The sequence below is a fragment of the Bos javanicus genome, chromosome X, assembly GCF_032452875.1.
Source record: "Bos javanicus breed banteng chromosome X, ARS-OSU_banteng_1.0, whole genome shotgun sequence".
Taxonomy (NCBI): Eukaryota; Metazoa; Chordata; class Mammalia; order Artiodactyla; family Bovidae; genus Bos; species Bos javanicus.
The window spans coordinates 113,373,426-113,389,281 of NC_083897.1; the positions used below are offsets into that span (position 1 = coordinate 113,373,426).

Consider the following 15,856-nt stretch of genomic DNA (forward strand, 5'->3'; position numbering starts at 1 on the left):
TTATTTTCACATTGATAATTGTCTCTGACATTTTCCCATTTTTAATAATTTTAAACCTATAATTCTGTAGTTTTACACAAAAATTAAATGAGAACATTACTCTCCCCACCAATATGATTTGTTCAAAACTCCTCATTCTTTTCAAGCCAAGATAAAATCCTATAAAAAAAAAAATTTGTAATTTAGTCTTTAACTACAGTTTTTTCCCCTCATAGCATCCAGTTCAAGAAGGCATATTATCACTCAAATTACAATTAAACTACCACCATCACATTGAATTGAATCAAGCACTTCACAGAATATACTGTTCATCACTCTTGGTGCTCTTTATTTATTTCCTCCTGTTTGTAAATCTTTACTATATTTTTCATTTGGTTGAAATACCTGAAAAATTTTCTCATAAAAATTTATTAAGATGTATATACCCTTTTAATGCTTAAATTTTCAAAACTGCCTTTGTTTTGTTGTCAGAGTGATGGATTCATTGGATAATAATAGCATTCTTGAACCTCTCTCCTCTTCTTTCACTAGTCTCTATATGTTGTGGACCCCTGTCTTCTAGTTTCCATTGTCCTCTAACTTTCGCTGCCTTCTAACTTCCATTGTTGCCACTGAGAAATACAGGGTTGGTCCAAGTTTATATATGTAAATATATATGTGTGTGTATATACACACACACTTAAATTTATACATATACTTAAATTGTCCTCTTTGTCTCTAACTCTGTAAAGTATCCCCCACCCTATCCCTCAGAATTCAAACTTTTCACTAGGATATTACCAGTGTTTCTAAATATGTATCTTTTTTTTTAATTCTTTTACCCTTCTTAGTACATGAGCAACATTTTTAACTTTTGTAAATCAGTAATATTTTTAGCTCATGAAAGTTTTTTTTTAATATTTAAATTTTTATTTCTCTTCCATCTCTTTTTTCATTCTGATATTTATATACTTTCCATGTGAGATGTTCTTATTCTGTCCTCCAAGTCTCTTATCTTTACACTTATGATTATAGTGTCCTTCCATTCTTCTGTATGCTGTGAAATACTTCCTCTGGTTGATCACTTAGAACCCATTTTTTTTTAGCAGTTACTATTGTATTTCCAAAAACACCTATTGATTTCTTTTTTAAAACCAGGTATCAGGCTTTCTGTATTTTAGTGTAATCTTTTTAATGCTTCTCCCCTTTTTTTTTTTCAATAAGATCTCTCTTCCATTTCTTCTAGTATATTGCCTGCATGGACTCAGCTTTGTTTCCCTTCTTGAATCCCTGTGCCTCTTGAAATGGCCTGTGTTCTTTTCCTCATGCTTAAAAGAGTAGAAAAGCTGTTAGCATAAATGTAAATCAGGTTTGAGAGACATACTATATAGTGTTGATTGAGAAGCAGCAAAAATAATGGCAGTAGTTTTTATTTTTTTTTAATCTGGTGAACAATGAGTTAACAAGCCAGAACCTCCCAGAATAATCATGTGTGGGAAAGCATCTTGATCTCTAAAACAAGAAGCAGTGGTTAAAGCTGCCCTCACCAAGTAGTACAGCTACTGCCCTGTAATGCCTGTGTGAAACAAACCAACGGGCACTTAATCCTTCCTGGGCCAAATAGATCTTAAATTATCGTCCACAAATGACCCCATAGACACATCTGGAAATCACCAAATCCATAGTTTCATCCCAGACTGTGCCAGAGATCACATAGCTTTCAAAAACCACCGGTTCATTATCTTTCTCTCTCCACCTACACCTCTTTTTCTGTTATTTGAGTCCCAGATACATATATTCTAGATTCTAGTAGTTCGTCATGGTTATTTGAAGGTTAAATCTACTTAGGTGTGAGGGAGACAGAAAACATGTGTATATGAAGTAATTTTCCTGTTACATTGATGTTTACATTTTGTTTGTATACACACACACACACACATATACACACATACAATGCATAAATTAATAAGCTCAGCAGGTAAATCATGCATGTATAATTTCTATACTTTATAATTGTTTTCATAAAGTAACTTTATCAGAGTTGGTGCGGTTACTTAGAGATTGAGGCTATTATATATGAAAACCATGTATGTTAGCAGTTCAGTAAAATCAATCTGCTGTAGTAGAATGACAAAATGAATTTTTAGTGTTTGACATCTTAAATTAGATTTACTAGTCAGTCTACATCACCTTCATGAGGAAAACTATCAATTTAGATAAACTACAAGAAATATTTTCTGATAGATACAATGCTAGTGTTAAACATTTTCACAAGTAAAGATTTTAGCTTTTGCATTATTGACTTTCTGTATTATAAAAAATGAATACCATATTTTTAATCTCATCAGCAAGTAAAATTTTAATTGTATTTCCTTTTAAATAAGTTAGATTTAAATTTGAATTGTCACATGTGACTAAGGACTGCTATATTGAACAGAGTTATAGGTTTTTTTAACTATCACATTTCTAATAAAAATCATTCAAAAACAGAATTATGACACATGCGTATTCAGGTATAGTTAGTTAGTTGTCACATTAAATAATATAAACTTAAAAGCTGGCCCAATTTTCCGAGATGCTTGAGAATTATAGCATAGAAATTAATAATAATGTAAGTCTGTTCTATAAAATCTACTCAAATTGGAAGATCCACAAGATAATAGAAATTAAATGATATAGTGTAGTGGAGTGACATATATTTGCAGAAGTTAAAGTAATTCCATACTTATTTTTTCTTGTGTTAATTTTATTTTCACATTAAATTCAGTATGTGTATATGTGTGTTCATTATCACATGTGTACATATGAAAAAATTCCTGTGCCAGGTATCCGTAAGCTGGTATTAGGATAGTTTGCTATTAAAATATTTATGCTAGATATATAAACTATAAGTTTTATGTGGAGACTTTGGAAAAAGTTAGAAAGGAAAAAAATTTCTTGACTGCAAGCCTTCTCACACACTTCCATTTGCTAATAAGCAGTGTGGACCTCTATGAAGAAGCTAAAATAAATATCTTCTAAAATTATTTGTACCTCAAATAATGGCTTATTTTGTTCACATATGAGTTACATTAAAATCTGAGAGACAGTTGAACCAAGACACATACCTGCAATAGCATTTAGTTTGTGTGCATTAAATTGGAAAAATGCTGTATATTTAAATCAGAAATACCTTTTAAATCTATACAAATGAAGATTATATTATGAAATGAAGAAAATATTTGTGTTTGAATTCTGGGAATTTAAAAATGGAAATTATTTTATGATTGTAGATCTCAGCAGTTGTAGCCAAATATGTGTTTTTAAAAATTATCTTTTTAAGTTGATAGTTTCTTCACTTATTTAATAAATATTCTTGAATACCTACTATAGGCTAGGCTAGATATTATGCATGAGTGTCTGCTGAATTTATTTTATATTGTAAGGTACCTAGGGTATATAGCCTTATCTGTTTAATTCTCATGTTATTTTACTGGTGATTTCTCGTGAGGTCAGCCATATATGTCAGTGCTGATGTGTTGGTGCTTTCCTTGGTGGGAATAAAAGCCTTTTCTGTCATTTATCTCACAGGCTTAGTGACTAGATTTCTACCAAGTTACTAATTTATGTTAATGCATTAGAAATCCTTATTAAAATGTAAATATTATCCTGTGAAGGATAACACTTTAAACAACTATAAGCTGTTAACACATTATCGACATTTAGTTTATCAGTTTAATTAGATGGAAATTTAGCTTGGCCCTAAGGAATTAAGTAAATCTGATGATGTGGAAGGGAAAAATCAACAAAGGCAGATCAAGGAACAGGTGCAACCAGACCCTTTACAACGGACACTACATATACCTGGCCTCCTGGAAGTAGGATGTTCTTAAAGAAAGACTACTATATCCAGCTCCAACTGATTATCTCTTTCCCTGCCAGCTTGCCTTACATGGAAAGTTTGTTCTAATTTTAGAAAATGAATATAGATATAAGGAATGAGTTTCTGTAATACTTTATCCTAATTATTTTATGTATGTAGTGTGTTTTATTGTTTTTGAACCAAATGTGAGTGTTAGTCGCTCAGTCATGCCCAAATCTGTGATCCCATTGACTGTAGCCCACCAAGCTCCTCTGGCCATGGAATTTTCCAGGCAAGAATACTGGAGTGGGTTTCCATTCCCTTCTTCATGGGATCTTCCCAACCCAGGGATCCAGCCTTGGTCTCCCGCACTGTAGGAAGATTCTTTACTGTCTGAGCTACCCGGGAAGAAGGGGTAAATTATAAGCTTAATAAAATGTGTTCATGAACTGCTTTATGATTATTCAAAGATTGATCCCCCCTTTTTTGTGTGACATGGCTTCACATAAGCACATTTCTTGATAATGCAGTGAAGAGGGATGGAAATTGCCAAGAGAAAATGTTCTCTTGTTGCTATTTTCTTCATCGAGGCTCATAACCAACTCTTGTGATCTCATTCAGATCAGATCAGATCAGTCACTCAGTCATGTCCGACTCTTTGTGACCCCATGAATCGCAGCACTCCAGGCCTCCCTGTCCATCACCAACTCCCGGATTAGGCTTACTATATAAGGTCATTCTGCCCAGTGACTTGGTTGAAAGCACGCAAGGCTGAGTCTGGTCAGAATGATAGTATTGCCATGCCATTTATCTGTATCCAAAACTGTGAACAGAAAAGACTAAACCCTTACCTATCTTAGCTGTGTCATATTCTTGGTTTTTTTGTGTGTGTGTGTGTGTGTATGCCATACTATTTGAGTCTTCTTTCTCTAGATGGATTAATTTTGCCAAATTTGATTATTTGATTTGCCTTTTTAGGGCTATAATTTCTATACATGGTCAAAGAGAAATAAATGCAAATAACTCAACTGCCCATCTTATTAGAAGGAAACTTTTTAAAAGACTTTTGAGACTAGGAGAGAAAGTTGCCTGTCTTAAATAACTTAAGTCTTTTCCCATTACCATATTATCTATGGCCCATCAGAACCTCTGTAAAAACCTGTAAACCATTTGGGGATTTATATACCATTGTATTATTATTTTTAAATCATTTGTAATAATTAAGGATGCTATTTTTTGAAAGACGAAATATAAACAGGTTTTCATATGATAGCACACTTTAAATTATTGATAAATAATCTTGTATTAAATATTTGGCATATCTTCATTCTTATTAACACTAATGAAGTAAAAAAAAATTAGTGTTCCATCACAGCATTACTTTTTTTGTCCAGGTATTTGTCTATGTTTTGTTAGGCTTTGAATTTGTTGACATATTTTTCTATATACCACATTTATATTAGATATAGAGGTATTTTTAAAGAATATATCATAATGATATGGCATATAGTGCATTTTTCTTCTTGAATTTCTTTGACGTCATAAGTCATAAATGAGCCAGTAACCACAACCCATTTGAAACTTTTATATTGAGGAGAGAGAAGTCTTTTAAATCACGGAGGAAAAAATTTTGTTTTAAAATCTTAGATATAACGCATCATTTGTTTCAAAACAGGATTGTCTGTATTTCATGCATGGAATGTGGCCCTTCAGGAATCAAATTTTAAGTAGTACAAAAAAGTGATAAATTTTAGAGAAACAGAAGTTTATTAAAAACTTTATGAATGATACCTGTGCCTATTTACAGAGCTCAAAATTTGAAACCAGTTTTCATCTCAACTTTAGGTGTTAAAAATCATAACTTTGTCCCATAATAATCCTTTTTAAACTTCAATTGAGCTTTCCATTTGCTAATAAAAATAGGTACTTTAGGGCTTTCTTCCACATCTCTTGATTTTCATTCCAGGAAAATGAGCAGTGTATTCTTTTGGGTATATATCATTAGAAATGAATGTGAACAGAGAGGAATAAAGTGAATTAGTATGGCTACAGCACTTCCTTGCTAATGATGCATGAATATCTATAATGATATAAGGTGGTAAAGAACATTAACAAAAGCAAGTTGATTTTCAAAAGGTTAGACAGGATTTGTACACATCAGAATTCGGAAGGATATAATTATTCAAGGTAGAGTTAATGAAATTCAAATGAAAAGGCAAAATCTGAATATGAGTGCACGGTTTTGCATAAAGAAGAGAAAATGAACACGATACTTCCAATTACACTGATTTTTTAATAACTGTCTGAAATTTTTATTAAAACTAAACTGAAAGGTATTCAGTATATATAGTTTATTTATTATAGACCTGCATGACTGTGTCAAGAGGAACAATGTATTTTAAGGGATAGAGAGCAAACTAAATCTCCAAATACCCAAGTCTCTTGGTTTACTTTTACAATGAGTCTCCATTCATTGTATATGAAAATTACAATACATCTCTCTGTATTGAAAATTATTGTATCTATTAGCATTTATAATAAATGATAACACTCAAATGTTAACTGAATTTTCTTGAAAATGAGTTGACAATTTTCCAAATATTCTATTTCTCATAAAAGCTTACAAGATCATCCCTTAGCTCTCGCTCTTCAGCTGATATTCATCACTTAACTTCTCTTATCTGTGATGACTAGATACTAGGTATGAAGACAGTAGGAGGAATGAAATCTTCCAACTCTAGCCCAAAATCCTGTTATTTTAAATCTAAAATTATAAGTGCACTTCGATTATCATTCCGTTCATCAAGAAAGAATAACTGTCATATATTTGGCCAAGGTACACGCAGGAAACCAAACTTTGTAAAAGGTACAGTTTTGTAATGTCAGCTAATTTGTGTAATTCTATGAATTTGCAATGTCATAAATAGATGAGCCATCTGAATTAGGATTATTTTGTTTTTGTATTATCTGAGAAATGTGTACAAAAATCCTGGACCTGAGTGATCAAAAAGAAAACATAAATAGACCAGCTTATATTTTTACTCATCTTTGTGCATGCTCAGTCTGGGATCCTAAACTGCCTTTAATTACATTACTGCAAAAATGAGGATGGTCTCCTCATAAAGGCTGTTCAGTAACAAGTGACTATGTTAGCATGCTTATTGTCAGAACTCTCCCAGAGACCCTGTCACTGGAAACCTTCAGCTGACCACATCACCAGGCAGATGGCAGTCCATGAACTCAAAACAAAGTTATTGGGAAACTAATTTTAATTACAAAATTTGTTCTGCTTATAGAGTATACAGAGAGCAGAGGTCATTTATCTTTTTGCATTTGTGTGCCATATAGTGTTAATTCTTGCTCTTATAAAGAATAGGGAAAGAGGCATTCCTGACCAAGTCCAAACAGTCTCTGAGGCCCAAATGTCCCTCTCCTAGCATGTGAATGGCAGGCAGTGAAGCATAATTGCAGGAGGAGAGGCGGGTTTTCTCTTGCATCTTTGGGTTTGGGGGAGTTCTTATTAAAATGTGAATTTCATTCTCATTCCTACTTATCTAGGGCCCTACTTTTCACTTTAACTTAGCAAGAAACTAGCATCAGAGAGAAGGGTTGATGCTGAGAATTTAGAGGAGAAAGTTGCTTAATAGAAAGCCAGCTACCAACCAAAACCACTTTGTCCCTCCTGTACCTTAATCAAGATTAGGGGAAAAAAGTTTAGAAAAAGTCCCTTAGATATGAATACCACAGATGTAGAGCCTGCCCCCAACCCCCACTGCATCCCACCCCATACTTAGTTTTCCAGTCAAATTAGAATTGCATTAAAAAAAAAGTTGTAAGGATTATTTGTTTCTTGGGGTAAAACTATCCCTCTTGTGACCTTATGATTGTTGGTCTTTCATTCTCCTATCCATGATGCTAATGTGTGCGTATCTCTTATTATAAAATGCTCTAATATTTTTTGAAAGAGGGGGTATGATAATAGATAACCTTGTTACGAGACTTACCATCTTGCATTGTTTTTATCCACTTTTCAGCCCTCTGTCAGCTATAAACTGGAATCTATATATGAATTCAGTAAAGGTCTTTTCAATATTAGGAAGCTAAAAGAATTGTTCTTTTGTATATCTATACCAGCACACTGTCCATGAAGAATCAGTGATGGTGATGACCGAAGACATGCCTTTGGAAATTTCTTATGTGCCTTCTACTTACCTGACTGAGATCACTCACGTCTTACAAGCCCTTTCAGAAGTGGAACAACTTCTCAATGCTCCCGACCTCTGTGCTAAAGATTTTCAAGATCTCTTCAAACAAGAGGAATCTCTGAAGGTAAAACCAAAGCACTTCCATTCAGATTTTTACAAGATCATTACGTTGATCATTACTGGACCAGAATATTTGACTTAAATATGTATACTGAAGGCATTTTGAGTTAACATATGGAAATCTTAAAACACTTTGTGAGAGAGTTAGCTTTAGAAATCTGGTGGAGAAAGAGAAATGTAAATTAAAATAAATGTGTTATTTCTTCCTAAAATGAAGACACTCACAAAATAATAATTTCTTATATTGAGTTGGCCAAAAAAGTTGCTTCGTGATTTTCTGTTGCAGCGTACAGGAAAACCTGAACGAAGTTTTTCCCCAAGCCAATACTATTGTTCAGGGCAGAAAAGACTCACTAAAGCACAAACCTTGCTAGAGAAACAGTTTATTCTCAAGTGATACATTGCTTGTCTTTCTTTTCCCGTGAAAAGGGAAATTAGATGAGGTTTTAAATTATATCTGTTGTGTATATAGTTTTAGTTTTATATTTTCCACTTATAATTTATAGATTCCATTTCAGATTAGTGTCAGTATCATACTACAACTTTTGGAATGTAATCGAATATAAAGCAGTAAAATACTTTATTTAAAATCACCAGGCAAAAGCCTCCAGCCAAATCCAGCTTTTTTTCATAGCACCAACTATAAGTTTCTGAATTCCAAACTAAAATAAATCAGGATAAAGAACTTTAAATTTTAGAGGGAAGTGTCTGAAGATGAATGTAGCATCAAGAAAATACACATAATAGTTTGTGTCTCTACTGTGTGTAAACAAAAGATAATTTTTATGATCATACATTTCACACTCGAAACATTCTAGTGTAACCAGAGCTTAGTATTTTCCAGTACAGATAGCGTAAGATGACAGACAGACAGTAAGTTTGCTCTCAACAGCACTGATCAGGGAAAGGATTTTCTACTCTAAATGATTTCTTGGTATCTCATTCCATATCACATATTTGCTTCACTTTACAAATAGATGAAGCCATTTGTTTCTTTTCAAAATCAGAGTAGCAATATCTTGAGTGACTTGAGTTTAGTTTCATGCATTATATCAAATAAGCTAAAAAATTATACTTTAAAATAAAATAAGAGATACATGAATCTCTGGAGCTCCTCCATCCATTTGGTATGGTGCTGTTACTTGTTCTCTTTGAAGTGAAAGTCAAATCACTCGTGGGTACAGTGAAAGAAAGAATCTCAAATCAATTGATAAAAGAGACTTGCCAGCCTTCCTGTCATAATTCACATTAACTGATTTCTCATGACAGCACAGTTTGTAAGTTCATCAATGTCCTTCAACATGTAAATCACTGCTAATGAACTAATATCCATTCCTTTCCATGTTCATGGACAGACAGGTCAGGAGAGCAGTGACCCTAAACTTATTAAGTTCACAATTGTTCACAATTGAATGTCCTTATACCTCTTAACCTGGCACACTCAGAAGGATGGGCCCCCGGCTGCACTCATAGCTAATTATTTTTTCTTGCAGATATATTTAATAGTATTATAGCTGATACCAATTGTGATGGTATTGATTACTGTGATTTGTAAAACTGGATTATTGTAGATTTAATCTAACTAGATTATTGAATCCTCATTAGATGGTTTGAGGTATAATTCCATCTCACCCTCACCATGACTCCTGCAACAAGCAAATGGTCTTCTCACCTTTATGGGCTTTTTGAAGGGGGATAGTTTTGATCTCAAGTCTTTTCAATGAATATGTATTTCCTCTTAAAGACATTCATCATTGTCATTATCTGGTAGTAAAAATAGAAAAGCAGTGCATAAATTGTACAGCTGCTGGTTGAGATGGTTTGAAATTAAATTGTGGTTGATTTTATTCCTGACAGATTTGCATGAATCAAATTATAGAACTGTAGTAAGTAGTGCTGTGATTTAACATACGTATTTTTTAAGTGCAATACAACATAAATAATGTACAATAGTTAAAATGAGTAATTTCTGAACTAAGTATAAATAATACAGCATATATGATTTCCACAAGTGTATTGAATTAGAAGGCTACCTAATCATTTTGACAAGAACTAACCAGATAAACAAACACCTATTTACATAAGGAAATCTTCATTTAATATTGCTACACTAGCTAAATGGCTTCCCAGGTGGCTCACCTGGGAAGAATCCACCTGCCAAGCAGGAGACATGGGTTTGATTCCTGGGTCAGGAAGTTCCCCTGGAAAGGGAATGTCAACCCACTCCAGTATTCTTGCCTGGAAAATTCTATGAGTAGAGGACCCTGGCAGGCTGCATGCAGTCCATGGGGTCACAAAGAGTCAGACACAACTAAGCAACTGAGCTCGCATGCACATTGGCTAAGGAATGTGTAGTGCTAAGTCGCTTCAGTCATGTACGACTCTTTGCAACCCCATGGACTGTAGCCCACCAGGCTCCTCTGTCCATGGGATTCTCCAGGCAAGAATACTGGAGTGGGTTGCCATGCTCTCCTCCAGGGTATTTTCCCAACCCAGGGATCAAACCCACATCTCCTTCATTGGCAAGCAGGTTCTTTACCACTAGTGCTACCTGGGAAGCCCAGCTAAGGTATAGCTAGTGCTGAATGAGAAACATGTACAAAAACAATATTCTTATGTCAGAGCTTTAATTATCAATTATCTGCTTAATTAGGCCATAGTTACTCATTTGGGACCTGGCATGAATAAAGGTGAATTATTAGGACAAAAATAAGTGTGTGAGTTAGAATAAGGATGACAGCTACAATTTCTCTTCTTCAGTAATGAGAATCAATTTGTATTCAGTGCTTAGGCACTCGATAACTAGCATGTATTAACTAATACTCATGACTCTATGAAGTATCTAAAGTTATTATCCACATCTTATAGATGAAGAAACTTAAGCCATATGAAATAAAGTAACTTGGCAAAGTTGACACAACTAGTATTGGTCAAGCAAGGATTTAAACCCAAGCAACCATGTTGCGTGAAGTGGTTTCTAGGGTATTATGTGGAGTATAGCAAGGATGAATCTGGGTATAGTAGAATACTGAGATCTGGCATGGACAGTTCGTAGAAAAAATGTCTTGGATTCGAATTCTTATTGAATCTGTGCCAGTTTAAAAAGATACTATAAAAAGAAGCATGCGTCTTTCATGCACCTGTTAGCCTTATGCTTAGTGAAATAAGTCACACAGGAAAAGACAAATATTGTATGTTGTTGCTTATATGTGAAATCTAAAAATTAAAAAAAAATGAATGTAACAAAACAGAAGCACAGTTGGAGATATAGAGAAAAAACTAGTGGTGATTAGTGGGGAGAGGGAAAGGGGGCAGGACAAGATAGCAGTAGGGGATTAAAGGGTGCAAATTACTATATTTAAAATAAATAGGTACAAGGATATATTAAGAGTACAGCAACTATTTTATAGTAATTTTAAATAGAATATAATTTGTAAAAATATAGAATCACTATATTATACATCTTAAACTATTATAGTGTACATCAACCATACTTCAGTAAGAGAAAAAGAGAGGAAAGAAGAGAGGGAGGGAAGGAAAGAGGGAGAAAGGGAGGGAGGAGGGAAGGAAGAGGAGAGAAGAAAGAGAAAAGGGAGGTGGAAAAAGAAAAGAAATGGAGGGGAAAAAAAGAAGTCAGACATGCATCATTTCAGTTGTTTCATCTAAACTAATGATAGCACAGATGCTCTGGTTGAGGTGAATAAAATGTTTCATGTCTTTGGTATACAAAGGAGTGACAAGAAGTATAGACACATGGAGGAAGCTCACAGATATTGACAGGACAGTTGGGCCCAATGTCAAGTTTAGATAAGATCAAGAAGTAAAGGCAACCCTTATTCAACCTCAGCAGCACTGGGTAGAGCTTGACATAAGCTGAAAAATCCAAAGACTGTGCAGCGAAGTTGTTCAGTCTTCTTTGACTGGTTCAGCTTTTAGGCAGGACACTCGAGACCATAAAGGAATTATTGGGACAAGCCAATAAGGTAAGGAGTGAGGATTCATTCATTCAAACGTGTTTGTTAAGCTTTTCCCATATAACAGGCATTGCTCTCCGTGCTTAAAAAGCAGTCAATGAAACTGATGGACTCCTCCCAACTACAGCTTTTGTTATGGCAGAAAGAGACAGAATATAGCCAAACAAGCAGATAATAAATAAGCAAATGCTGTATGTTAAAGATGATAGAAGCTATATAAAAAAAACAGAGTTTAATAAGGGAGTATGAAACTATTGAAGGGGAAGAAGATGGTAGAATGGCAAGAGATGGGATTGTGATTTTAAATAGGGCAGAAAGGGCTTTTGAGCAAAGATACGGAGAAGGAAGAGAGTCAGCCTTGCAGCCAGACTTGCTGTCCAGGCATGGCAGGTAGGTCAGTGCAAAGGCCCATGTGTTGGGTGTGTGCCTAGCCTGATCAGTGAACAGCAGGGAAGCCAGAGTGCCTGAAGCAGAATGATCCAGGGGAGGGTAGCAGGGCATGAGATCAAAGAGGTCGTGGGGAATCCAGGTTGTGGAGGGTCTGATGGACCAATTTGAAGACTGCTGTTCTTGCTGAGTAAGATAGCCACCATTGTAGGTTTTGGAGAAGATGAGTGTGACACAATCTGATTTATGCTTTAAAAAGATCACAATGGCTGCCCTGTTGAGAGTCGAACTGTAGGAGACCAGGGTAAAAGCAAGGAGGACAGTTGGAAAATGGATGCCAGTGGCTTGGGCTTGGGTGGTAAGGAGAGATTTTTCAGATTTGGGAATGTTTTCAAAGGGAATATAGAAGGTTTATTTCTGTGTTCACCAAAAACTTGAGCATGGTTGTATAAAAGCCCATTCTCAGCAAAGTTCGGACTCAGGAGAATTTAGGAGTCCTGTGAAGTCAGTGAAGGATCCCTTAGGAATGTAAGATTCCTTCTCATCGAAAACTTGGCCTTCTCTACACCAGTCTTGCTGTGAAACAGGGGCATCAGTGCTGGTAACAGAGATCTTATTACTCTGGTCAAAATCCTTCTCCTTTGAAATCTGTTTCATCACACTTAACCACACATTTAATAATGGCAGTCACTTGAATGAAGACAAAGCTAATGCCATGAGCAAACTGACCGGTTTTCTATTTTGGTATTAGGAGAATTAGATAATCGATGGAGGCATGGCATATACAAATCAGAACAAAATATCTGAAGGAAAATAATCAATGTTTTTGTGTATATTGTAATATAGGGCCATGCTAGATAAAGGATTAGATTTTTCACCACTGCTACTACTACTCCAGCAAAAATTATTGTAATTATTTTAAATTACATAATCATGGAGCATATAAAAAGTCAAAGTGAAATTTGATTACAAATGCTTTTTGAATTCTACTTAAATTTTCTAATGAAATAGTTTGGTGTATGGAAAAATATGACTTCTATTAATGTATTACCATATTGTAAGATCTGATCTTTTGGTCTATAACATTTGGAATAATGTAATCATTTTGTGATTTCTCAGAAAAATCAAGATTTTCTTTTTCAATTTTAATTTAATTTTTATTTTATGTTGGAGTAGAGTTTATTTACAATGTTGTGTTTCAGGTATACAGCAGAGTGATTCAGCTGTATTTAGATTCTTTTCTCATATATGTTATTACAAAATTTTGAATAGACTTCCCTGTGCTTTAAAGTAGGTCCTTATTGATTATCTGTTTTATATACAGTAGTATGTATGTTAATCCCAAACTCCTAATTTATTCCTCCCCCCGCCTTTCCTCTTTGATAAGCACAGGTTTATTGTAAAAGTCTGTTGAGTCTGTTTCTATTTTGTAAATGAGTTCATTTGTGTCATATTTTGTAAATTCCACATTTAAGTGATATCATATTGATAGCTTACAGTGAATGATGTCGGATTCGTGATCTCCAAAGAAGAAGATTTCGCTTTGGGGCCAGGGACCAGGCTTGATCACTCAAGAGCTTTTGTGTAGCAGAGTTTTATTAAAGTATAAAAAGGAACAGAGAGAGCTTCTGACATAGACATCAGAAGGGGAATGGAGAGTGCCCCCCTCACTAGTCTTAGCAAGGGAATTATATACTTTTTTAATTAGTTATTACAGTAAATCAAAAATAATGTCTCAAGGTTGTAAAGATCTTACTAGACCCACTCCCATAATATGCACTTTAAGATAACAGGATTAGTTAGAAGGTTTTCAGGAAGGAGAAACATGTCCTCAAGCAGGATACGTTATTGTTATATAATCCTTACTAAGGCATGTAGGAAAAAACATTTGTCCTTTCCTCCTCCTTGAGAATTCCTGACCCTTATCTCCTCCTTGAGAACCCCAGACCCCTTTCTCCTCCTCAGTGACCCTGGACTTTTTCTCAAGCTGCCTAGGAAGTGACTCTGTCAATATGATATTTGTCTTTCTCTGTCCAATTTATTTCTCTTAGTATGATAATCTCTAGGTCCATACATGTTGCTGCAGATGGCATTAGTTCATTCTTTTTATGGCTGAGCTCAAAATTCTCCAAGACAGGCCTCAGCAATATGTGAACCATGAACTTCCACATGTTCAAGCTGGGTTTAGAAAAGGCAGAGGATCCAGAAACCAAATTGCCAACATCCACTGGATCATCGAAAAAGCCAGAGAGTTCCAGAAAAACATCTATTTCTGCTTTATTGACTATGCCAAAGCCTTTGACTGTGTGGATCACAATAAACTGGAAAATTCTGAAAGAGATGGGAATACCAGACCACATGACCTGCCTCTTGAGAAATTTGTATGCAGATCGGGAAGCAACAGTTAGAACTGGACATGGAACAACAGACTGGTTCCAAATAGGAAAAGGAGTACATCAAGGCTGTATACTGTCACCCTGCTTATTTAACTTATATGCAGAGTACATCATAAGAAACGCTGGGCTGGAAGAAGCACAAGCTGAAATCAATATTGCTGGGAGAAATATCAATAACCTGAGATATGCAGATGACACCACCCTTATGGCAGAAAGTGAAGAGGAACTAAAAAGCCTCTTGATGAAGGTGAAAGAGGAGAGTGAAAAAGTTGGCTTAAAACTCAACATTCAGAAAACGAAGATCATGGCATCTGGTCCCATCACTTCATGGGAAATAGATGGGGAACAGTGGGTGACTTTATGGTTTTGGGCTCCAAAAACACTGCAGATGGTGACTGCAGCCATGAAATTAAAGACGCTTACTCGTTGGAAGGAAAGTTATGACCAACCTAGATGGCATATTGAAAAGCAGAGACATTACTTTACCAACAAAGGTCTGTCTAGTCAAGGCTATGGTTTTTCCAGTGATCATGTATGGATGTGAGAGTTGGACTGTGAAGAAAGCTGAGTGCCAAAGAATTGATGCTTTTGAACTGTGGTGTTGGAGAAGACTCTTGAGAGTCCCTTGGACTGCAAGGAGATCCAACTAGTCCATCCTAAAGGAGATCAGACCTAGGTGTTCTTTGAAAGAAATTATGCTAAAGCTGAAACTGCAGTACTTTGGCCACCTCATGTGAAGAGTTGACTCATTGGAAAAGACTCTGATGCTGGGAGGGATTGAGGGCAGGAGGAGAAGGGGACGACAGAGGATGAAATGGCTGGATGGCATCACTGATTCGATGGACGTGAGTCTGAGTGAACTCCGGGAGTTGGTGATGGACAGGGAGGCCTGGCGTGCTGCGATTCATGGGTGGCAAAGAGTCAGACACGACTGAGCAACTGAACTGAACTGAA

General features: G+C 35.3%; 1 protein-coding gene across 10 annotated transcripts in view; it reads left to right on the forward strand.

Moving 5' to 3' along the window:
• Nucleotides 1-15,856, forward strand: part of DMD (dystrophin) — a 2,228,404-nt gene that overhangs the window by 944,508 nt on the left and 1,268,040 nt on the right. For all 10 annotated transcript variants that reach the window (XM_061410475.1, XM_061410469.1, XM_061410467.1 and 7 more), the window contains one exon: nt 7,955-8,149. In XM_061410475.1, coding sequence (XP_061266459.1) covers nt 7,955-8,149 — 195 coding nt within the window. The remainder of the gene's footprint in view (nt 1-7,954; nt 8,150-15,856) is intronic.